General features: G+C 37.8%; 1 protein-coding gene across 6 annotated transcripts in view; it reads right to left on the bottom strand.

Annotated features, from left to right (window-relative positions):
* Positions 1-256: 256 nt before the first annotated feature.
* Positions 257-24587, bottom strand: part of KIAA0232 (KIAA0232 ortholog) — a 77321-nt gene continuing 52990 nt past the window's right edge. For 5 of the 6 annotated variants that reach the window (XM_026700965.2, XM_026700961.2, XM_026700962.2 and 2 more), the window contains 5 exons: positions 6782-6880; positions 6478-6552; positions 6226-6321; positions 3552-3649; positions 257-2757 (listed from right to left, as the gene is read on the bottom strand). In XM_026700965.2, coding sequence (XP_026556750.1) covers positions 2578-2757; positions 3552-3649; positions 6226-6321; positions 6478-6552; positions 6782-6880 — 548 coding nt within the window. In that variant the 3' untranslated portion in view covers positions 257-2577. Of the gene's footprint in view, positions 2758-3551; positions 3650-6225; positions 6322-6477; positions 6553-6781; positions 6881-8606; positions 9013-24587 lie in introns of all 6 variants that reach the window. The other variant, XR_015743041.1, reaches the window with a different exon arrangement.

Here is a 24587-nt window from a genome sequence, read left to right as displayed (position 1 = left end):
TTTTTGACAATGTATATATTTCTATTATAATTATCTTTATATTTTGCTCTATTTTCTTAATTATGATTTTAAAAACAATTAAAATGAATTTAAAAATTAGGGAGGTGTTGAAAAACCAAAAATAAACATTTTATTTACTTAATCTGAAGGCAACTAAAAAGTCCATAAAATTGAGGCTTGCCGTACTGTACAAATTTCTCTATTTGTATTGTGCTATTTAAGAAGGAATTTTACATATTGAACAAAGACAACACAATTTAATTATTCTTTTATTTTTATTTTTTTAATTTGGTGTTAAGTAACTCCACAAAAAAACAAATTCAGTTACTCTGATGTATGTGAAATCAGAACAATACACCACTTGAAGCGAAAAGGTAGAAACAAGTTCAGCCCAGGAATGAAAAACTGATACTTCAGTGCTATGGATATGCAATGTGCTTCATACCACAGTGCATTTCAGCATTTCCACTTTTAAATTATCCTTGCAGAAAACAGAAACACGAACCCACACATCCACTTTCTCACTGGAAAGCTTCAGAATTTTACCCATTCAGTTATGAAACAAATAAATATTATTTGTTATTGCCCACACATGAAACATACACGTTTTCAAAGGTGTTAGAATATTGAATCATAATAAAATGAACCATCCTTTCACTGAGATGAAATTCCAAATAAGTTGACTTTTTGAAGTGTGGGTTCTTCCCTCCCCAAATATTCCCATTTGTCTTTTCATAATTCTAACAATACTTCTTTACGTTAATCACTAGGATTTATCAGTTTTGATCTTTTTGCTTTTATACTGACAATAATATCCTTAGTGCATGTGCCTATATAACATTTTAAAGGAAGCTCCAGAAGAAAGTAAATATTTAAACACATATCCAAAATTTCAAATAAGGAAAAAAACACTGTAAAGATTTGTAGTATGAATGCTAAAATAAAGTAGCTTAAAAGCCATTATTAATGTTATTAATATTTCCCTGGAAGGTACAAACCAAGCCAACGGAGTTGAAGTTTCAACTGAAAAGATGATATACAACCCGTACAAGGAGTTGGAACTCTAGATCTTAAATCTTGTACTATAAATTAAGAAAGGCAAAAACCTTCATTCAATTCAATTAAGCTCACTAGCACAGAATAAAAATTTAAAGCCAGTTCAGCTTACCATTTCAAAGAACTATAATTGTTAAAGAGTTTCTTGCCTATTAAAATTAATGGCTTAGCATTTTCAAGTCAACAGTAAACTTTCTGTTCTTTCTGGTGTCTTAAACATGCTGCTATTGTATAGTTTTAAATTTTTAAAACTATGAAATGGTATAAACCAATATTGCTCCTCCTGACTCTTATGAGTTGCATAATACATTAGTAGCACAGGGAATTGATAGTCTTGCACAGTTACATTTTGACAGATGCATTGACTATGTTAAAATAAACGTTAAGAGCAAGTCACATAAAGCAACAATCACTACTGCAATCACACATGTAAATCATGTTCCCACTCCCTCCCACAACACACAACTTACTCCTAACATTCTCTCAGGACACAAGGTTAGCTACAAATTTTACTAAATTACAGCTATAATAGTAGCTAACGGCAGGAGCCATTGGATTTATTCTGAGTGATATACTAATCCTCTGCATAAAAAATATTAAACATTGACTCTTAAGATTTCTTTTGTTGTTCAGGCCAACTATATGAAGCTTATTACAAAGTTGACTGTTCCATAATTTCCTGACAATGCAATCCAAGTACACTTACAAGTATGAAGTAAGTGTGCTTAGTTCAGGCTGTAGTGTCACTTGTTGAACCATCTACTTTTCAACACTGAGTCCTGAAAAAGGAGAAATACTAAGCCCTGAAAACAAGAGGGGGAAAGGGGGAATGATCATTTTTCTTCCTCCTCCTCCCTGCAAAAATGAGCAGCTTTTTTAGTTAGCAAGAAGGTAACAAACAATTGTTCCAACTCGGTTTGTTTCTATGCATGTTAGGAGAAGAGATCCTAGAATTGAAAGTACAGTTTCTGAAAGTCTCTAAAGCACAGCCCTAGTATTTCTACTCCCAAGTTATAAGATCTTAAAAGACAGGACAAGCCATACATGCTTTCCTCTCACATTCAGAAAGGCACTGATAGATTACAGTGTTAAGTATTTATCTCCCAAATCTTAAAAGCCTAAATGTGCTAAAAGATAAAATCTCTGAATAGTTGTAGACAGTGCAATGCTAGTAGGATAGTAATACTGATACAGCTGCAGTTGAAAATAAAAATAACTGCAACTAGGATGCAAAAGAGCAGTGATACTACTAAGACAATCACATGCACATCCATTCTTGATTTGACAACACAATCTACTCTAAGTCCAAATAGCCAAGGAGCTAATATTTTGGAGAAAAGGGGAAAAAAAAGCTTCTAGTGGGACCCCACTATTAAAAATAAAATACCAAGAAGAGAAAGATAAATACACTTCTGAATCCATTATATGAAGGAAGAACTCAATTTGTTTCGGAGTTACAATCCTTCTGGAAGAGTTTGCCACCTCATGTTATTCTTCAAGCCATCCTTTTATCCTATAATTTTATAAGTGAGTTCGAGAAAAAAGCTCCTCTTCACAAGGATCTGTCCAACCATTTCCACCTTCTGATGCTGCACCTTCAGAACTGCAACTGTCACTGGAGTATAACTTCTTTCTAAAGCCATTTGATTTTATTTCAGAATCTCTAGGATCTGTACACCTTGCTTCATGTATGGAAGAAACCTACGGGATTACATTTTAAAACATTATACATTATAATTTTGTAAAAGGAGAATTAAAAATCTTTAAAAAATCAAAATTGTTCACATTTTCATATTGCAATTTTTTAAAAACATGGATTCAAATTTATCGTATGCAGATTTCTGTGGCACTCGAGAAAAGGGAGCAAGATGGTGCTCATAATGGCTCTTTTCTCTGCAGATCTTAGCACCAGTTTGAATTTCTAAAGAATCTTCTGAATGATTCTATCAGAAAGGGGGAGAAATACCTCCTTCATCTATTAGAACGGAGCTCATCCACTCTGGAAAAGGTCTTCTTACTCAGAGGAGCAAAGATGGGTCCAACCTGGGTTAAACCCTGGGAGTTTTGATTTATAATTATCAATCCAGAAAGATATACATTGAGGAGGCCTTCTATCTTGATTTGTTTTTCATTAAAACATCTGTCTCCTCTAAAGGGATATAATTTGAAAAGAACTATCAACAACAACAATCTTCACATTTACGACCTTTGCAGGTCTGTAAAGCAAAGGAAAGCTGAAATTCGAGTGTAAACATAGTCACGGATTCACTTGGTGACCTTTCGGTTAATGACTGAGTTGCTGGCTCAACTGTGGTTGCTTAACAAAGATTATTTATGTATCTTTATCAGAAGATTTAAAATAAAAAACTGTTCCCCAATTGAATCTTAATTTTACGACAAACTTATCAAACAATCATAACATGTTTTTAGTTCTTCAGCAGACATTTACATATTTTAGATGAATCTACCATACCTGGTATGTTTTTTCAACTTACCATATTAAAATCTTGAACAAGTTCTTCGCTGTGTAGTAATTCTTTCATATCAGTGAATTCTTCATCGCTATTCTCCCTCTTGATATTTGCACAGCATTCTTTGAAAGTTTGGTTTCAAAATTATCAAAACAAGGATGAAAAAAAGAGAAAAGGATTTTAAAAATGAAATTCACAAGATCTAAGTTAAAAAAAAACCCTTCTAGTTATAATATTTGTTAACCAAAAGTAAGCTCCAGCTGGTGAAAAAAAACAGAATTTTTAATTTATTTCGGACAAACTTTTATACGTATTTTGAAGAAAAAACGTTGATCAAGAGGTCAGCCCCAAGATTCTCCGATGGCACTTTTAATTTCTTCCTATTCATTTTACCCATCCACAGAATGCACAATTAACATTTGATACTATAATGCTATGATTGAACACATTTTCATCTGTGTATAGCCCTATTGCCCAAAGAAGAGTTTCACACATATCTCTGTGGATAATGAGTTTTAATACTTGCACCCAAAGGTCCACAGACAAAGAGTCGAAATCTACTGGCAACTCAAATGCTGCTGCAGCTTTCAAGTCACGTGTAAGAAAAACAGCCAACACTGAACAAACAAGGAAAGACTATCATTCCAATTTTAACTGCCAAACCTTTATTAGTTTGCCAAGCAAAGAGAATCAATAGGCAACTGCTCTCCAACAAGTATTTTAGTGTTCTGAAACTAAGGCAACCTTCCCTGGTGCAACACTCTCAAATGTTTTATTAAAAATTCACATTACTTTCATACTGCTAACAGATGGCCTTAGGTTGGGGAGATTATACTACATTATTTAAGCAACTGGTGTGTGTAATATTTTCTATCTGATTCTAAAAAAGTTGTTTTGGAACACAAAGAAACAGGAATGCAACATGTGTGATGACTCAATAAAGCAAGTGCGCTCACTTCAAACAGTGCAGCTTATTCTGTAAGGTCATTCAATTTCCATATGGTGCAAAGAAACTTTTTGAACTGAATTTAAAATATACAGCCTAATAGGCTGTGTGTACATTATATTGGTATCTTTATGACCTTCCTCTTGAAAGAGACTTGGTTAATACCCTGAAATTGTTCCATAGCAAAGATTAATACAGTGATTAATAGGAAACACAGCTTTAATTTCATGTCTGAATAAAGAGTAAGTAAGGAAACTACAATGCAAAGACAATTATTTGAATGTAGACAATAAATACTTCGGATGTATCTTAATTCTGTAGCCACAGGATTAGACAGAAAAGCAATTCATTACGAAATAACTGGCCTGTAAGGTCAGAACAACAGATATTCCCTTTGCACCTCTCTGAAGAAACTCAGAAATCCCAGTACCACAGTCCAACAGAGAAGACCTTTCTTAATAGTGTGCCCTAACTCAGGGGTCCCCAAAGTTGTCTACTCATAACCCTCTTATGAAATTTCATGTTGTTCATCAAACTCTCCAAACATTCATTGCATGAAAATAATTTAATAAATACTACTTTCATAAATAATACTACAAATAATAACATCAACTCCATGGATAGTCCCATCAATTCTTTGGATTGATTCTGACAATTCCAGGGTACCCTGGAAGAAAAGCAAACTCAGGATATAAAAGAGGACATAGTGCTATATTGAGATGATAAGCTGATAAGAGCCTACTTCCCCTCTCCTGCCCTGTCATCCTATTAATACAGGCACTTAAACAATAACAGACATTGACCATATTCAAATAATTGCCTAACTCAGGGGTAGGGAAACTTGGCTGTTTTATCACTTATGGACTTCAATTCCCAGAATTCCTGAGTAAGCCATAAAAGGTTCCCCATCCCATGCCTACTGGTTTTTCCGTTGTGGGGGAAATCAATTTTTGACTGGAACGGGACTGTTTAATATACAAATGTAAGACATATTCTTTATATGTATTATATGTATATTCTTTATATTCATAAAGAATATGTCCTACATTTGTATATTAAACAGTCCCATTCCAGTCAAAAATTGATTTCTCCCACCACGGAAAAACCAGTAGGCCAGGGATGGGGAACCTTTTATGGCTCACTCAGGAATTCTGGGGGTTGAAGTCCATAAGTGATAAAACAGCCAAGTTTCCCTACCCCGGCCTAACTCATTCATGCCTAAGTCACAAATTGTCATGTTTGTCTTCCACATTCTTTTCATAGTAGTTTATGTTTTTTCCCCATGTTATTGCATTAATTCTGCTCTGTTTGTTGTCTTAGCAGTAACTGAAGAAAGGGGAATAAACACATGAGATTGTTAAGATCATCTCTTTGACTCCAACAACAAAGCTCTGAGAAACTTTTAATTCACTTGGCTCTGGTCATCTATGATGAATAACAGTTGTTAACAGTTATAAAGCATGTCAAAAAATCACCACATTTATTGAGGGTTTCAATTGTGGAGCAAGCTCTGATATTATTACAGGATAAAAATGGCTCCTTTGGTTCAAATGGTTCAAAAGGATGATTGTCCTTCTAAAAATTGCACAAAAAAGGAGAAAATTTATGAATTTCCTCCCAACACTACATTCATATGCCAAGAACAGGTGCCCCTACTGCCTTATGTATTGTATCTTATAGCTTTTAAAGGGACAAAAAACTCTCTTGGAACAAAATGGTGACTACCCCATATAGAAATAGTAGCATTCTCACTGGCAGCTGCTGAAGCTATAGATCTTTCTTGTTGTCTACATGACAAGCTGTGAGGAGATCCTTGCTTCTGTGTATGTTGACTGTCTGCCTGGTTACCTGTGGAAAAACAAAAAAACTGGCAGATATTGTACAAAACCTGTCAGATTGCACATTCTTGTGCCATTATTTCGATTATCCCAGCAAGTATGCATTATTGGGGTTTAGGAGAATGCCAGGTGTGAGAGCTATTGTTACTCTGGATGGAATACTTACTTGTCAAATGTAGGGAATCGCACTGGAACTCTTTGTCCAACAATTGTTCTGTTCCAACATCAACCAGTTCAGTTTCTGAAAGAAAGAATATATCACAAAGTTTGGCAAATACAGTGTCACTGTCATGTTTTAATAAGTAGCTGGTTGTTGTTTAGTTAACACAGAATTTCAGAAGTTATGGGGCAAAATGGTCTAACTATGAACAGGAATACACTGCTCATTTTGAGAGCACTTAGAAAGGATAGAAAATGTCCAGGAGTTTCAGGTATACTCTTCCCTAGTAAATAGCTTCCCATTTGATTACCTATGTGAGGTGCCTTGTCTTTTAATCCCCAGTTACAGCAATGGGGTTCCTGGTGCACATGCATGCCTGGAGTCCAGAAGCAGAGTACCTGTAAGGGGTCTAAGAATACAAAAATTATTCATCTGCTATTCTTGTATTTACTGTTAGCCTTGCCTATTTGTGATTTACACAAAGTCCTCCTCTGATAAAATTTGCCAAAAACTCATTAGCTTAATGAACACGATATAGTTGTATAGAGCACTATTGTCTCCAAATTGAAAATGTAACCATACATTTATGTCATATTTTAAGCTAACTTTTCATAGGTGTAATACTACATTAGCATAAGGATAAGGAGCAATGTTGAGAGAGAGAAATCCAATCAAGTTCTACTTTTCTCCTCTCCCTCTACTCTTTCAATTCCAGATGGTAGTACTATGATGCAGATGAAACATTATTCTGTCATCCTTTTCTAGTGGTTAGAAATGGGGCCACGGTGGCTCACATGGTAAGATGCTGGGCCTGCACACTGCTGAGGTTGGCGGCTCAATTCCCGTGAGCAAATGAACTGTGTAGGGACCAGAAAGGAGCCTCCCAGAATGCCTATCAACATTCAGGCATCCCGCAGGTAAAGATAACACTGCCTGAAAAAAATCCTTTCACAGAGGCAGCCAGCTACCTCGGTGATCCCTGGCTAATACGTGCCATACACTTTTTAAAAAATGGTTAGATTGACAAATTCAGCCCTTCCAAATATTTATAGAAACTGCATTTTCAAATCTATCCTGAACAAACAAATGTCCAAGTCCAGTGCTTTTTAGAATTGTTCAATGTAATCCTTATATCTCAAAAAGGGCATAAAATATCTATGAAATTCTCGATCAACTTTATTTTTCAAGTTCAAAACTGATGCAAAAAAAACACTAAGGTAAACAACTGAAAAAATGTAAATGAATAAAATTGTGATAGGTTTCTCTATCACTTGTAATCTTCTTTCATTAAAAAAAGGAATGCAAACATTCGATTAATCCATCCTTATTTCTACTAGCACTGAAATATATTACAGTAATTATTTTACAGACAGGACAGAAAATGCTTACTGTCGTACCATGATATGAACATAGTCTCAACACATGTCTTAATTCCAAACATTAACTGTTCCTCAAAATCCTGATTATTCTGCGTGGATGTCAGAGAATGTGATTAGACTCCAATAAGCATTCATGGATTGGTGGAGCTTGCCTACATTCTTGCATTCCTTCCAAACATTCTGTCCCATGCTCACTGTTATTCTTTTTCTACTGTAATGACTTTCTCATTATAACTCACAAAGAAAACATCAGCACAACCATATTTCAGAGGTGTATCTCAGGTTCTCTTAATTAATTAAATCACAGGTGAGAAGAGTGACTTGGCTGAAATGAAACACACTGCACCGTAAAAAAAAATCTTTTCAAGCACCGTTTGAAGTTGCATTTTTCTTTGTTCCTACAGCCACATTCTCCAGCAGGTTAAAACTTCACAACACACAAGACAGAAAGTTTATAAATTTATATTAATAAAACCTTAAGATCAAAACAAAATTGAAATAGGTATAATTAGAGTATTTTTTGTTCTGTTAGAATGCATATAAAGGTTAATAAACTATCTTCTTACAATGAAAGCAGGTGCAAAGCAGAAAACTTGGAGCAACAGGCTATGAGAAGGGGAAGGCGGTCATCAGATGACGGGAAAAAGAAAAGGCAATAAAGATCATAGTACAGACAAAAGGTATCTAGTAACTCCTTATGACACACTAAACCATCATTTCACAATTAAGTATAGAGTAGTAGTTTTGTTGGTATACCTGTTTGAAAAGAAATAACATATTTGGGCTGTGCAAAGCATTTTAAATAGGTGGTTCGGAAGGTGCGTTAGCAGAAAGCACCTCTTCCAGGCAAGGCTTGCTCAACTGCTTGGAAGGCTGTCTCCTCATCTGTGTGCATACAGAGCCACCACACGCCACTGGTGGTCCCAGGGTCTAGGCATGCTTTCAAATTCTAATTGCAGACAGTCGAGTTTAGCTAAAAAAAACCTCTGTATCTTCATCAGATAAGTTTTCAGTTTACTATATAAGTCCAAGTAATATTTTAAAAATGGAAAATGAATATCTTCAGGAGAACTATATATCTTATCATCCCCATCTTTTTCATCTCTTTTTTATTTTCACTTCAAGCGGTTTGCCAAGATCCTACCAGGTCTGGATGGATTTCCTGTGGAATGGCATAAAACATTTATTGATATACTTGCTCCTAAATTCTATAAACCATACAAAAATGGTGTTTTATCTTCAGTTAGTGAAGCATATATTACAATTATATTAAAATCTGGAAAAGATCATACATTATGTTAACTACAATCCTACTTCACTGATTAATGAAGTTTTGTTTTGGCTAATAAATTTCAACAAGTATTTTTTTCAGTTGTTTAGTAGAATGAAATGGGCTTTATTAATTATACATGGATCACATAATATTTGGTGAATGGTAGATTTGATTGATTTGAACAAGAACAAAAAAGACAAAGCTACAATTCTGTCACATTAGGGGAAAAAAGCTTTTGATAAAATGTGTAAAACACATATGTACGTTACTTTAGCCAAAAATTGATTTATAAAATAGGCAAATATTCGATGCAACCCCCAAATCTAAAGTGATGATCTGCTTTAATCTACTTTCCAATATTGTGTTGAACACTTGGTGATTAACTATCAACAAACCCAAAGTAGTAGTTGCCAATAGATCCAAAGTCCATTTATGGGCTATTAAAAAACACTATTTGAATAAAAAAAAATTAAATAACTTGGCACTGTATTTAAAAATAAGTGGGTCATACTGCAATGCTACTAATTGTGTTCAAAAGCATTACAAATACAAGTACAAAAATAACTCCTAAGCATGTTCCTAATACTGTCTTCATCTTGGTGGACTGAGTATACATTTCAATCCACTTGGAAAAAAGCTCTGATTAAGAAAACGGTGTATCTATTCAGTTATATATTTTATATTGATACAATTCTAGACACAGTATAGTTTAATTTTACCCATTTATCTGGTTTTTGTCAGTTTTCTATTTTTTTTTTCAAGGGAGAATAATAGCCTTTATATATGAGCCAATCTAATTGTAATTTTGCTTTGATGAGGATGTGCACCAACATCTCTTATTCATATTACTGCCGGGTAGATCTGCTCAAATTCCTATAAGGCACATGTTGTGCCTTATAGAACATGGGAAAAGTTGAATAAAGTATATAGATATTTTCTTTCCATGGAAATATTTAAGTCCTACCCTTGGGATAAAGAGTCTCAGCATGAATGTAATTCTAAGTTATTTGATATTTTGCACTTTTAGTTTCCTTTTAGTATTTTGACTCAAAAATATCAGATATATATCTTCTGTCATTAGTGTATCAAACTGAAAATTGAGATATTCTTTTTTTTTAAAAAAAATCATACTTTGATCTTTTTTGTCATGCAAATTGAAATTATATATAATCCAGACTTTAGAATTGAGAGAGATGTAGTAAGAAAAATCTGGATGGATCCTAACGTTTTTTTAGTTTATATCTGCTGATGGTTTTTATCATTTTCTTTGTTAAAAGAACAATATCAAATGCCCATCACTATTCACTGGCAGTATTTATAATATTTAATGATATCTCAGTGGACTAGAAACATTTCAGCCTCAGAGTTTACCTAAATTGTTACAAGTGATCCTACAATCCTGGGATTGATAAATCAGTAAGATATACAAATTTTAAAAATGGAATGGAATAAGGAATTAAGATATTCATTTTATCCGAACAAATAGAAATTGTTTTAACTTCAATATCAAAAAAAAATTAAAAGATTTTATATTGGGCAGCCTATGCAATGGAAAATGATGTTTTGGAATTAATAGATCCAACTTCATTTGCATAGAAAATACGAATATATGAATAAATCCTCATGGTACTGGAAATTCTTTGATATAAAATGCCTCTGTGATCATCTAATGTTAAATTTTAGGAAGAAGTAATTACATGTATTAATTTGACATTCAGATAAAGTGTAATATTTTCCAACGTCCATGATGTTTTGAACTATTACAATGATGATTGGATAATGGTGAATCTGCTAGGAGACTTAGTCCTTCAACACAGGAAAGGTATATTTTATGACCCCAAACACACAGTGAATTTAATTCCTCATGTTACTTGTGACTGAGTTGTTCATCAAAACTACTGGGTAAAACTGTCTGTGTGTGAAAGAGAGAGAAGGGGAGCCGTGGGGAGAGACTCCTTATAATTTTTTATTTTGCTGCATCCCTTTTAATTTTGCTTTGCACAGTCCCATCATATTATATAACACAGAATATGTTATGTACTTTTTATTCATACAGAAAGGAGGTAAGTAGCAGAATAGAGACTGAGCTCTGTTTTCGGTCACAATCTTTATTAGAAAGGTCTTTTATTTATATCACCTCGCTATTTAAATGATATATTTACAACTGTACTATCACTGGATGTGATAAGAAAGTACTAACATGAGGCATTACAGACATGAGAAATAAAAAATGAATTTAAAAAATAAGGCAGGATAGCTTCTGAATAACTATTGAACAAAGTGTAACTTTTGCTGACATTCATAAATATCTGGAATAATTTAAATTTAGGACTAATGGACAATTAATGTGAGGTATTAGCTTTATTAAAAAAGCAAGCTGAACAGATAGCTACAGCAATTATAAATAAATTAGTCTCTGTTGCAACCCAGAGTGATTATTCATATCTAAACAGTGCCTTTTACTTATGCAAACTTAGCTTTCTATTTTTGAACACACAGGTGAGATGTACAACAAACAGAACTAAAGAAACTTTTTTTTTGGGGGGGGGGGGTGTCTGTAAAATAAGTATTCAGACAAGTACAGAAATTACCTAAAAAGCCAGAGTCAGAATATGTGTGGTGAGACAAAAAGTAAAATCCTGAATGACATTAAAGAGGAAATCCAGAATAAAAATAATAAAAACGAGGAAAGCTAGAATAGAAGAAAGAGCAGAACAGTATCGAGCTCAAAGAGCCCCAGAGAACCTTATCCATCCAATAAAGCTTCTTTCAAAACCAGCCTGGTAGCACCTTTTAAATAGTAATGAAGTGAGTTGCAGCTTCCAAACCCGTGTGCTTTTAATAAAATTTGTTCAATCAGAGAAGGTACTGTCACTCTTCTGATTTTTTTGCTACTATAGTGTTACAGGTTCTTCTCCTACAATCTGAAGAACAATTCAGGTATTAAATGAATTTTCCAATAACCAAGCACTCCTGCAAATGAGAAGGATCAATATTAATAGATTGAAATGGAGCTCAGGTAGAGCAATTCTAAATTGGGAAAGCTGATGTAAACACAAATCTACCCTGTTGATATGGGGTTTATATAGAATGGTTGTCATTTTCCTATGATGGCATCAGAATTATAGTTGCACCTAAGAAGGCCATCTTTTTTCCTTCACTGCTGTTTAGGAAATAAGGCAGGAGGAGAAAGAAGAAGAGAAGGAAGAGGAGAGAAACCAAGGAGGGAATGACTGATACATGAGCTGCACTGGCTGCTTATCTGCTTCCAGGTCCAATCCAAGGTATAGGTTATTACTTTTAAAGCCCTCTGTGGCATGAGCCCAGGGTATCTGAGTGAGTAAGTCTTCCCCCAATGAGGTCAGCCCAACCCATTCATTCTGCAGAAGGGACCTACCATGGACCCCATCAGTCAAGAAGTTTCCGCTTATGGGATCCAGCAAAAGAGCCTTTTCTGCCATGGCACTCAAACTTTGGAACATTGTGCCACAGAGGTGAGATCTGCCCCCTCTCTTTATCCTTGAGGAAAAGCCTTAAAACTTTGCTATACCAGCTGGCTGGAGGTGATAGGTGCAGAAACAGAATGTACTACCACTGCTCCATTTCAAATCTGTGGGGGGTTTTTAGTTTGTTTTAATCCGTTGTAATTTTTATCTGTTTTTATATTTATAATTGTTTTATATCTATGTGTTTATTACATAAGCCTTTCAAAGTTGCTTCAACGAGCAAGATAGGGGACATATAAACTGAATAACTAAATAAAGCATGTCATTTTGAAATGCATGTTTCCACTTAGAAAGTTGCAGACTTAGAAAGTCATCCCCTTGCAGACAATTCATTGGATATAGCCATTACCAAATCAAATGAAATAACAGAAGCTATTCCACAAGAAAAGCTATTCCATAGAAACTATTCTTCAGGAATTGAATAAAGGCCAGCTAATCCCAAGACAGAGAAGTCATCATCACAAAAAGAGATGGCTGATCCTTTGATTATAGAAAGCTGGTAATTGCTTTCATCTCACTATCCTTCCTCAATGTTCTGGAATACTACAGGATGGAGAGCTATGTTAAGAAATCCAGATTGTATCAGTTTTATAATTAATTCTGATTTTATCTTTTTATCCAGAAAAATGAATGAAAGAACATCTACACAATTTCATCGACTGTGGTAAGGCCGCTGTTAAGAAATCAGCCAAATAAGAGGCTGACGTATACTAATTTCCCCCAAACTTAAAATAAATCATATCATAATAGTGCCATTCAAGGCAATGGCAGTGAGTTAATTTCAAATTGCATTCTCTGCAAATTATGTTTACTTATTCCACTAAGTATAAAACCACAGAATAACAATAAAAAAATATGGCAGAGCTTACAAAATTATGCTTCCAAGCTGACAGCTAATCAACCTCAAATTCAAGCTATGGTAGGTAATGATTTTAAATGCAAGATTATGGTCAAGTGATCTGGCCTTTTGTACCATCCCCAGCTAAGTAAAGTCCAAGTAATTATCAAGTTACAAATGTAATGGAGCCTGCCAATCACATTCGTAACCAAGGGATTCATTGGAGTGAATCAGGTCAAATGAACGTGAAAACTTCCTGCCTTCGTCCATGCATTCGCTAATTGAATGTGCAGGTCGTTAAATGCATGAGGTATCTCAGAGTGGGGAAGAGGATGGGGGGGCCTAATGCTTCCGACCATCCAATGCCTCCCCCAGTCTAACAGAAAATCCTGTTTAACCATGGCAGATGTGGATCTTTGCTGTGGTTACATACAATAGGTTGGTCAGCGAAACTTTGACTCTGGAAGGACTTTCAATTATCACCAACTAAGAACAAGTTGAAAGCTGAGATTATCTCACACATACAAACACACTCACCCATGAAATAACATTCAAGGTTTATGAGTATACAATATGTTCTTATTTAAAAGGATTTACTCTCCCCAACATAGCAGTGATTTATAGATTCAACTCCCAGGAAAATCTTTGACACAAACTTAAATCCTCCATAATAGACAACCCATCATCCTCTTCTACAGGTACTCAATTGAGCCCAAAATTTATGTTGTTAAGTGAGTTTTGTCCCATTTTACAACCTTTCTTACCACAGTTGTTAAATAAATCATTGCAGTTGTTAAGTCAGTAACACGATAGTTCAGTGAATCTGGCTTCTGCACTGACTTCATTTCTCAGAAGATCACAAAGTTGATGACATGACTTGGGGACACTGCAGCTATTATAAACCAGTTGCCAAGTATCCAAATTTTGATCATGTGACCATGGGATGCTCATAAGTGTGAAAAATGGGCATAAGCCACTTTTTTCAATGCCATCGTAATTTGAATGATCACTAAATGAACTGCTGTAAGTCCAAGGATTACCTGTATGCACTTTATAGGAACAGCAAACTGTTCAAAGTACCAAAGAACAATTGGGACATAGTAAGTTCTGCTTCAAAGTGGCCCAGCTTACAAATAATGAATTTCATAGGGTCTTTACTCAGCTACATGTTGCTGTATTTTGCAAACTAGACTGGGCAAAAGATGGAACAAAAATCAATGGTGCCTATTTAAATCTCTTAAGATTTGCAGATGATGTTGATCTCTTCTCATAAAATCCAGAAAACTTACGCAGATACATAAGAGCTGCACAAAGCAGGAAAACCATTTGGTTTAAAAATAACATGAAAAAGAGCCAGGTTATGTTTAATAAATTCATTAAATAAATTTAATAAATTCTAGATGTAGTAGATCACTACGAATACCTTGGCCAACAGATCTCAATGGAAGGTGATACAATAAAGGAAATTGAAAGGTGTGTTAAATGCGGTTGGCAAGCTAAGCATAAGAACAACCTCCCCTATGTCTGAAGAGAAAAGTTTTCAATCAGTGAGTGCTACCTGTTCTAACATATCCCAGCAAAACATGGAAATTAACCTCACAATTGATACAAAAGTTACAAGTGGCACAAAGAGCCATGGAAAGGTACATAATCGGCATTAGAAGACAAAATATAAAAATCTGCACATGGATTGGAGACAAATGAAAGTATACAATAGCATCAAGAGAGTAAAAGAATTGAAACGGGAATCGACTAGTCACAAAGCAAGAACAACTGATGATGGCAAGTGGGCTAACAAAGTCACAGAACGGACTCCAGTTAATAAAAAGTCCACCAAAGAGACTTAAAACAAGATGGAACAACGATAACAGCAAGTATTGCGGGCCCAATTGGCAAAAAGAAAGGTAACGATTATATTGGTTGGAAACATGCAGAAGAGGACTTTATCCTACAGTGGATAAGATAATTGTTAGAAGGATGATGATGATGATTTCCCTATTTTATTGCATTGTAAACTGTCCACAGTTGCTCTCAAAGTGAGATGGGTAGCATATACATTTAATTAATAAATAGGGCGTTGGTACTTACCTGATACGCCCGTTCTCTGTGAGCTGTGAAGAGCATCCAGAAGTGGGAGGTGCTTCAGTCTCTTCTGGAAAGGCTGGGCTTAAAACTCTGGGATGCTCCTCCTCCTCCACGGGACACCTCCTCAGTGTCCCCCAGTTTTGCGAAGACTGAGTGCCAAAGTCCGGGACTCATCACCTAATCTAGATCCCTGACTGGAATGTAACCCCACCAGACGGAAAGAAATGGGTGGGGCTGGATCCTCTTCACAGCTCACAGAGAACGGGCGTATCAGGTAAGTACCAACGCCCTTTCTCCCATGAGCTGTTCAGAGCATCCAGAAGTGGGACATACCAAAGCTTGGCCTGTCCTTAGGGAGGGACTCCGTCTGGGTCAAAATCCACTCCTAAATTCTGTGGACCCTCTGCAGGACTCTTCTGCCAAATGAAGCATCCGCTGAGGCATAGGTATCAATTCTATAATTTCTGACAAAGGGAGATGGTGAAGCCCAAGCTGCCGCTCTGCAAATTTCGTCTATGGAAGCCTGTGTGGCCCATGCTGCTGATGTTGCAGCACTCCTTGTTAAGTGGACTGTAATGCTCTTAGGAACTGAGATGGACTGGCATTCGTAACTTTTGGCTATGGTGGCTCTCAACCGATGCTTGTGGACGACACCTTTTGTCCTAAAGTGGATGGATTGAAGGATACGAATAGAGCCTCAGATTTTCGAAATGCCGTCGTGCGGTCTAGATAGATGCTTAAGGCCCTTCGCACATCAAGTCGATGCCATTGATGCTCCAGTCTATGAGATGGTTTCAGACAAAAATTTGGAAGGACCAACTCCTGCGCTCTGTGGAAGGTTGAATTTACTTTAGGAGTGAACGATGGATCCAAACAGAGAATCACTCTGTCCGCATGAAACACGCACAGGTCCTTTCGCATTGATAATGCCGCCAATTCAGAAATTCTTCTAGCTGATGTGATTGCAATTAGGAAGGCCACCTTATATGTCAGGAATTTAAGACTAGCGGTTCTTAAAGGCTCAAACGGACCAGTTGTAAGTGCGGTTAACACCTTGTTGAGATCCCAGGTGGGATAGCGGTGAATTACAGGAGGTCATAAGTTTGCAGCACCCTTGAGAAAGCTGCGGACATGTGGATGGTGCGCTATGGAACGGAGGTCACCCCAGGTTATCACTGAGGCTAAAGCCGCCACCTGTCTACGTAAAGTATTTGGAGATAGGCCCTTGGTACAGGCCCTTCCTGTAAAAAGTCCAATAATTGTCCTATTGTTGGAGCAGTTGGGTCGATCTTAGACCCCTGGCACCAGCGACAAAAGGCTGACCACATGGCCTCATATATACAATTTGTTGAGGCCCATCTGGATGCTTGAATAGTGGCAATAGCATCCTCTGAAATTTGTTGGGCCCTTAAACGGCTCCGCTCAACTTCCATATGGCTAGACTGAGCCATTGTGGGTTTGGGTGAAGTATCGGCCCTTGCGAGAGGGAAACCTTCAACGGTGGAATTTTCCAAGGTTGTTCTGTCGATAGATTCTGTAAATCTGCGAACCACGTTCACCTGGGCCAGTAAGGGGTGACCAATATCAATTCCGCTCGTTCCTCCAATAACTTCTGGATCAACCTGGGTATTACCGGGAGTGGAGGAAATGCACATAGAAGTCCGGGAGGCCACTGACATCGCAGGGCATTGACGGCCTCCGCCCCCTGAGTCGGGTATCTTGAGATATACCGGGGCAATTGGGCGTTGAGAGGAGAGGCAAATAATCGATCACCGGTTGCCCAAACCTCCGCACTGCTTCCTGGAAGACAGACAGGTGTATGCGCCACTCTGCCTGATCTATCGTGGCCCTGCTGAGCCAGTCTGCTTGTGTGTTTAAGGCCCCTGCTATGTGTTCTGCCTTGAGCAAAAACAGATTGGCCGTGGCCCATTTGAACAACTTGGCCGTCTCCAGCATCAGAAGTTTGGAATGAGTACCCCCCTGTCTATGTGGGCCTTGGTTGTGATATTGTCTGTCAAGACCAGAACGTGGAGTGATTGAAAAAGGGGTAGAAAACTGCGTAAGGCCAGGTGAACTGCTTGCAGTTCCAACAGGTTGATGCTTTGTGATTGTTCGGAAATAGTCCAAATTCCCTGTGCAGTGTGGGATTGGAAGTGAGCTCCCCATCCTACCAGGCTGGCATCGGTTGTGATCGTTGCCCTGTGAGGTTCCTTGAAAGGACAACCCTTGTTTATTGTTTTTCCCGACCACCAGTGGAGCGATCGGAGAACGTTGTGCGGTACCTTTATCCGGACGTTGGAAGTGGCTCTTCCGGTTCGCTGGAAAGGTAGCAGGAACCATTGCAGATCTCTAGAATGGAATCCAGCCCAAGGCACAATGGAAATACAAGAAATCAGTTTCCCTAACAGTTGAGACAGCAATGCCAGGGAAACCCTCTTTAAGGCTCTGATCTCTTTGGCCAAAGACTGAATACTGTTTAACCTGTCCTGAGAGAGAAAGACTTTGCCCTCCATGGTATCTATCACTGCCCCTAAATAAACTAACCTAGTTGAGGGGATCAAATGGCTTTTACCCCAATTTATGGAAAAGCCATGACCCTGAAGGGTCTCCAGAGTAATCTTGGTATCCAATTTTGCTTGATGTCTGGAAGATGACAAAATTAAAACATCATCCAGATAACATTGTAAGTGAACAGATTTGATCCTGAGTGGGGCAGCCAAAGCTGTGAGGACCTTGGTAAAAGTCCTAGGGGCCGAAGCCAGACTGAATGGTAGGGCGATATATTCATAGTGCCAATCACAATAGCAAAATCTAAGGTATTTGTAGTGAGCAGGTCTAATTGGTATATGTAGATAAGTCTCTGTGAGATCTATAGAGGTCATGACATCATTCTCTCTGATGCTAAGCAGAATGGATTGGAGAGTAGTCATCTTGAATTTTCAATAAACCAATGGTTTGTTCAGACGTTTGAGGTCCAGAATTGCCCTCCAGCCCCCCGAACTCTTTGGGACCATGAACAATAGAGAGTAACAGCCTTGACCCCGCTGTTCAGATGGGACCTCTCTAATGGCCCAAATACGCAGATGATGATTGATAGCTTCCTGCATCAACGCCCTCTTAATGGGGTCCGTGGACCTAGGGCTCCTAATGAAAAAGTTCGGGGGGGAGGATTGAAACTCCAGCGCCAAGCCAAACCTAATAGTGTCCTTGACCCACGCATCAGAGGTGGAGCTGTCCCATTGATCGGCAAACAATTTTAGCTGCCCTCCAATGGGAACTGCTGTCAAGGGCTCACTTGGGGCAACGAAAAAATCGGCCTCTAGTGCCTCTGGGGTTTCTACTATTTTGGCCTTCCCACTGACCTCTATAGGAAGATTCAGGCCTATCCTGTCTAAAACTGGGCCTGTAGCCTGATGTTCTCTGAGATCTGGGAACGTAGGGGCCCTGATAGTATGACTGAAAGGAACCCCTTCTAAACGACTGGGGAGTTCTGTTTTCAGACCTATGAAAAAGAGGGGGAAGTACTTTTTTCTTGTTTCTATTCTCTATAAGGAGAGGCTCCAAGACAATGCCAAATAATTTATCCCCCGATATTGGGGCTGATGCCAATTTGCACTTATGCTTGGTATCCGCCTGCCAATGTCTGAGCCATAGCAGTCTCTGTGCTGATACGTGAGATGCTATGGCCCTAGATGAGAATTTGACTGCATTAAATGTGGCGTCAGCCGAGAACTTTGCGGCTGCCATAATTTTAGTTATGTCCTGGTGGGCTCTGACATTTGACGCCGGCAATATATCCCTCAAGTGGGAGAGCCATCGGAGGGAGGAACGTGTAAAAAAGGACGCAGCTGTAGCTGCCCTAATGGCCCAAGCATCAGAAACATGCGCCCTACGGAGTGCTAACTCTGCTCTCTTGTCTTCCGGTCTCAGGGCTTCCTCGGCCTCATTAGGAAAGGTGGAAGAAGAGGCCAGTGCCACAATGGGCTCATCCACCTCCGGCGTTTTGAGAAAAATTGAAAACTCTGGTGCCAAATTAAAATATCGCTTATCGTACCCTGTTGGGGCTGGGTATGATGCTGCTGATGCCCATTGATTCTGTACTAATTCAGCAAACATACGAGGGACAGGGATAGTTTCCGCCTCATTAGCCGGTTGTGAGAATCTTAGGTCTTCGGATTCGTCCTGAAACTGTTGGCAATGGATGAGGGTCTGATGTGCCTAGTTTAGCGGTGTTCTTTGCCTTGAACAGTAAAGATTTAAAGAGGTGCAGGCGAAAAAGGACAGAAAAAGTAGATTGGTCCGGAATGAGGCCTTCATCATCTGACATTCCCCGTTCTAGCAGGTCAGCCTCTGACAGTCCCAAGTCCATCTGATGGATCGACACCGCCCCCGAAACCTCCTGGTCCTCAAAGTCCACCTCCTCCCGAAGTCCCTGGGCTAGTATGTTAGGAATATTGGGGAATACCTGAGATTGATGTTGTCGGGTATGCACAAAGGATCGAGCGGACAGGGATCCCGCATCTGAAGCGGTCGAGAAGTGTCTGGTCCGGATGGATTGCTGAACTCCAGCCACAATGCCCCTTTGAATCACCATCTCCATCCATTGCCTCATTTTGATGGGAATAGTCTCAGGTAATCCCTCCTCCTGTCTTAGGCCGGCGGCCATAGGGGTGAAGGTTGCCTCAGGAATTGGCCGGCCAGTGCTCAATGGAGGAGATATGCCTATGGGGGGTTGTCCAGAAACAGCCTGCCTGGACTGGGTAGATAACTCCAAGGGCCCCATCAATGGGTTTGGGTTCTGATCAGATTGTTGTGTCATAGCCATCTTGTCTGCCTCCCTGGCTCATTTTTGCAATTGTCTTTCCAATGCTAGGTGCCATCTATGGGCATCCTTATCTGCCGCCTTAGAGGCCTTTTGGGGCCCACTGGCTTGTCTCGGGACTTACTTGGCTTGGAGCGGAAAGCGTTGTCACGTTCCATTGTGTATGATAGATTGTCTTGACTTTGAATGTAAATTTAATTTTTAATTTTTTTTAATTATTATGATTATTAGTAATATTGTGGTTGATATTTGTACTTTGGGGAGATGCCTTCCCCTGCAGTTGAAAATAGAACACTCCTCCAGGAGAGTAAGACTCTCTCTTATATATATGTATATATCTATATAGGTGTGCCCATATGCACAGACATATGTGTATATCTATAGGTATAACAGTTTAAATGGTGAACAGTATCTAAGGGTCCCCAGCAAGGGAAACCCCCAAGTGCTCCAAGTGAGAGAAAACTCCGGATCTCTGGTCCCCAGCAAGGGAAACCAGCTATTACAGGCTCTGATGTGACTCCTTGCCTGTCAGAAACAATCATCCTGCAATATAAATGCCTGTTTAATGAGTAGCCGGTTAGTGCAACATTAGCCAGAGGGATAGCCAAATCCAGGGAGGGCACAATGGAAAGTTACTGCCTCAGTCCCCAGCAAGGGAAACCAGCGAGGAATGGAGGCTGTGGTAATTAGGCGTGAAATTGAGGCAGCCGTTGAAAAGGGCAGAAAGCGGAATCACCGGTGCTAAGCCTGAGCCGTCTGATGAGCCGCTTCTGCTGCTGCTCTAACTTGCGATTTAAATGGTGTTGTCAGGAGAAATAGCAAGGCAAGAAAAGCCGCAGTTGCGAGTGCTCCATTCCGATCGCAGAGCAGACAATCGGAGATTAGATAAGGCAGTTTCCTGAGGCGGTAGCCTCAAGCTGCCTGCGGAGTGGCAGGCTCCGCTACTTACAAGGAAAACTTTTATTATTGTTATTATTATTTTTTGAATTAATCGAGGGGAAAGCCTGAAAAAACCGAATTAAATGGTGAAGGGTTTTAAAGAGCAAACCTGAATTAGAGAAAAGCCGTTCCAGTCAGGGAGTGCACAATCTCTTACCACAAAGGCTGAGCTAAAACTGGGGGACGCTGAGGAGGAGTCCCGTGGAGGAGGAGGAGTGTCCCGGAGTTTTAAGCCCAGCCTTTCCAGAAGAGACTGAAGCACCCCCCACTTCTGGATGCTCTGAACAGCTCATGGGAGAAAGGTATATTTTCTTATTTAACTGTACTCCATTTTTATTGCTTTTGATATGCTTGGTGTATCCACGACTGATAAAGTATTGACTTATAATATAGAATTTCAATTCTGATTTCTCTATACAGTTATTATTATATTTGTTACATTTCTCTATACAGTGTTATTATTACATTTGTCTTCTTAAGATGTAATAATAACACTGTATAGAGAAATAAGAATGCAAGAAAAAAGGCAGAATGCAAGAAAAATCCATTCCATGCATATTTAAGGTAAGGAAGAAGAAAACACAATATAATATATGATCAAAACTCTATATGTGAAGTTTAGCATCATTTTGGGGGTAATAACTACAATGATTGGAATAGAAAATGACCGAAGTCTCGGAAACAGGCCCCATGTCAGTCAATAAGAGTGTTGATTTATGACCAGGTACTTAGGAGCAGAGGACTTGGCAGCACAAGGAAACAACAGCCAATGATTTAATAGAGAGCCATCAACACCCCAATCAACAAAGCCACACACAAGCAGGCACCACATAAATACTATGCATAGAATAGCCCAAAGCACACTTTCTGGTAGAGAGAAGGTCCCTGAGGATGGGCTACAGCATGAGTCTGAAAACTCAGAAGACTAAACCAGACTGGATCCTGAAACATTATCCTGGGATATGTATATTTGCTTTCATTAATAACAATAAATTCTGAAAGGATATTTATTTATTTATTGTTAAATTGATTTGAAATAGATGCCAGATTTATTGAAAAATTAGAAAAACAAAAGAAAAAGGATATAATTTTACTATACAAACTAGCTCAATCATCTATTATATTTCACCATTCATAATTTTTTCCTAATAAACTCTGGTTTCAACTGTAATTACTGCTGCAATAAAATCTTAATCTAGGTACTTATTTTCCTAAATATTCTACATGGCTGCAGATTAACAATTACAAATTATTGTACATGTGATATTCAGCTTTTTGTAATTAGGTTCTTTGTGGACAAGGAGGAGCAAATGTTCAATCCTTTTCTTGCCAACCTGATTTCTTCAAAACGCTTCTTCCTAGTAACCCAGACTCCATTCCAAGCAGAGTGTAGATCTCTTTTTTTTTAATTTTACATATATGGAGTTAATTTTAATTAAAAATGGAAAAGTATGATGGAAATCAAAGAGACATCAAGACAATACTACTAACACCTGGATACAATTCTTTTCCTATCACTTCAGAATGACTTTTTACAAGTGAAAAAAGAAAGAAGTGAATGTACATGTTTGGCTATGTGTGGCAAAAGGGATTAAGAGAGCCGTAGATAATGAGTTCCATATACTCCTAAATAAAGCTGATTATAGTTTCATTTTAATTGGCTTTCATCCTAGTTAATGTACAAGAAGAAACTGGGGGAAAAAATTATGTTAGAACATTGAAAAATATTAAGGTGAATGTCTGAGGAAAGTATGGTGAACTTAAGATGGCTCTGCAAAAGTGGAACCAACAACAATGGCAAGCACCAAGGAACCAGTGAGTAGACCAGTTCTTTGGAGTCTTTCCAGATAAGAGGACAGAAGATCAGCCACATGTGCTCCGGACAGCTGCTTCTTGTGAGAAAAACACCAGACACTTTAAACTCTTAACCTTTTTAAAAGTTCACTTTTCCCTCCATTCTCTTCTCTTTCTGCAAGTATAGTTTGTATTAGTTTTTACCAGTATAATTAAAATTCTTAATAAAATTATATTTAAAACAAAAATATTAAGGCTGGAAATCATATAAGTGGAGTAATGTTAAGTTATATAGATGTGTCTTCTTTAGCTGTGTGATTTGTTGAACACATCTGTAAAAAATAGCATCTATGCCCAAAGAACAGAAGATACTGTTACTGCTTCCCTATGGAATGGGAAAGAAAACAAATGGAAATTTATAGGAAGATTAGTTAAGCATATCTATAAAGGTGGTTAGCAGAATTCTGATGAAAAAGAATGCCAACAAGCAAAAATTTAGAAGTACAATTCATCAAGTGATTGGGAAATGTATGAATTATTAAAAAATATATGAATGTGAGAAGAAAAATGATTGGATGTCTTCTGATTTAGAGAAAGCACATAAGCAAATCAACTTACTTATGGAATGTTTAGATAAATACAGAGTTCAGAGTCATTGATGTTTGTGACATAAAATAATGAAGGTATTTTTTAATAAAATGGAATGTTTCTGATGAGAGAACTGAAAAGTTTACTTAAAATAACATATTTACTTAAAATGAGAAAATGGAAAAAATGTGTGCGGAGAGATAGCAAGTATTATCTGATCAAAGATAAGGAATAAAACAATTAAAAGGGGCCATGTTTCTGCCCCTATTACATGGAAATGAGAGTTGAGAATGGCAGTAGAAACAAGGAAATATGGTGGAAATGAGACACTGTATTTAAGCAATGCTACAACAAGAGAAGCTTCAGTCTAGAATAAACACTGATGGATAACAGATTGAATACAAAAGTGAATGATCAACAAGAAAGAAGTATATCAAGTTTATGTGGTCATACAGGGTGAATGAAAGAGGACTAAATTATGAAACAGCAATAGCCCTTAGACTTATCTACCACTTTACAGTCCTTTCTAAGCAGTTTTAGAGTCAATATATTACCCCTAACTATTTGGTTAAATATGAAGGAAGAATGAATGGGCAAAAAGAAGGAAAAGATCAAGAAAGTAATAAATGGGTAATGTTGAAGGGACCCTGCCTTTAAATTGGCTTCATATTTCTTACTCCTCTCCTACTCTTTGTACATTCTGAAATGGATGAAAGCAAGGAGGACTAATTCATATATGACAGAAATACTTTAGTTCTTAGATCATTTCCTTATAGTTCCCATGATTCTATGTAATCCCCAAGATTTGGAGATGGTTCTTACAGCCACTCCAAAACCTGTTGCCAAGTTTCAATGTTTAATATGAGAGAAAAATGCAAATGCTGCAGCATAT

Source organism: Pseudonaja textilis, chromosome 3 (assembly GCF_049901715.1).
Source record: "Pseudonaja textilis isolate UNSWEBS1 chromosome 3, rPseTex1.2, whole genome shotgun sequence".
Taxonomy (NCBI): domain Eukaryota; kingdom Metazoa; phylum Chordata; class Lepidosauria; order Squamata; family Elapidae; genus Pseudonaja; species Pseudonaja textilis.
Note: the sequence above shows the minus strand (reverse complement) of the source record. Positions and strands in the feature narration are given on the sequence as shown.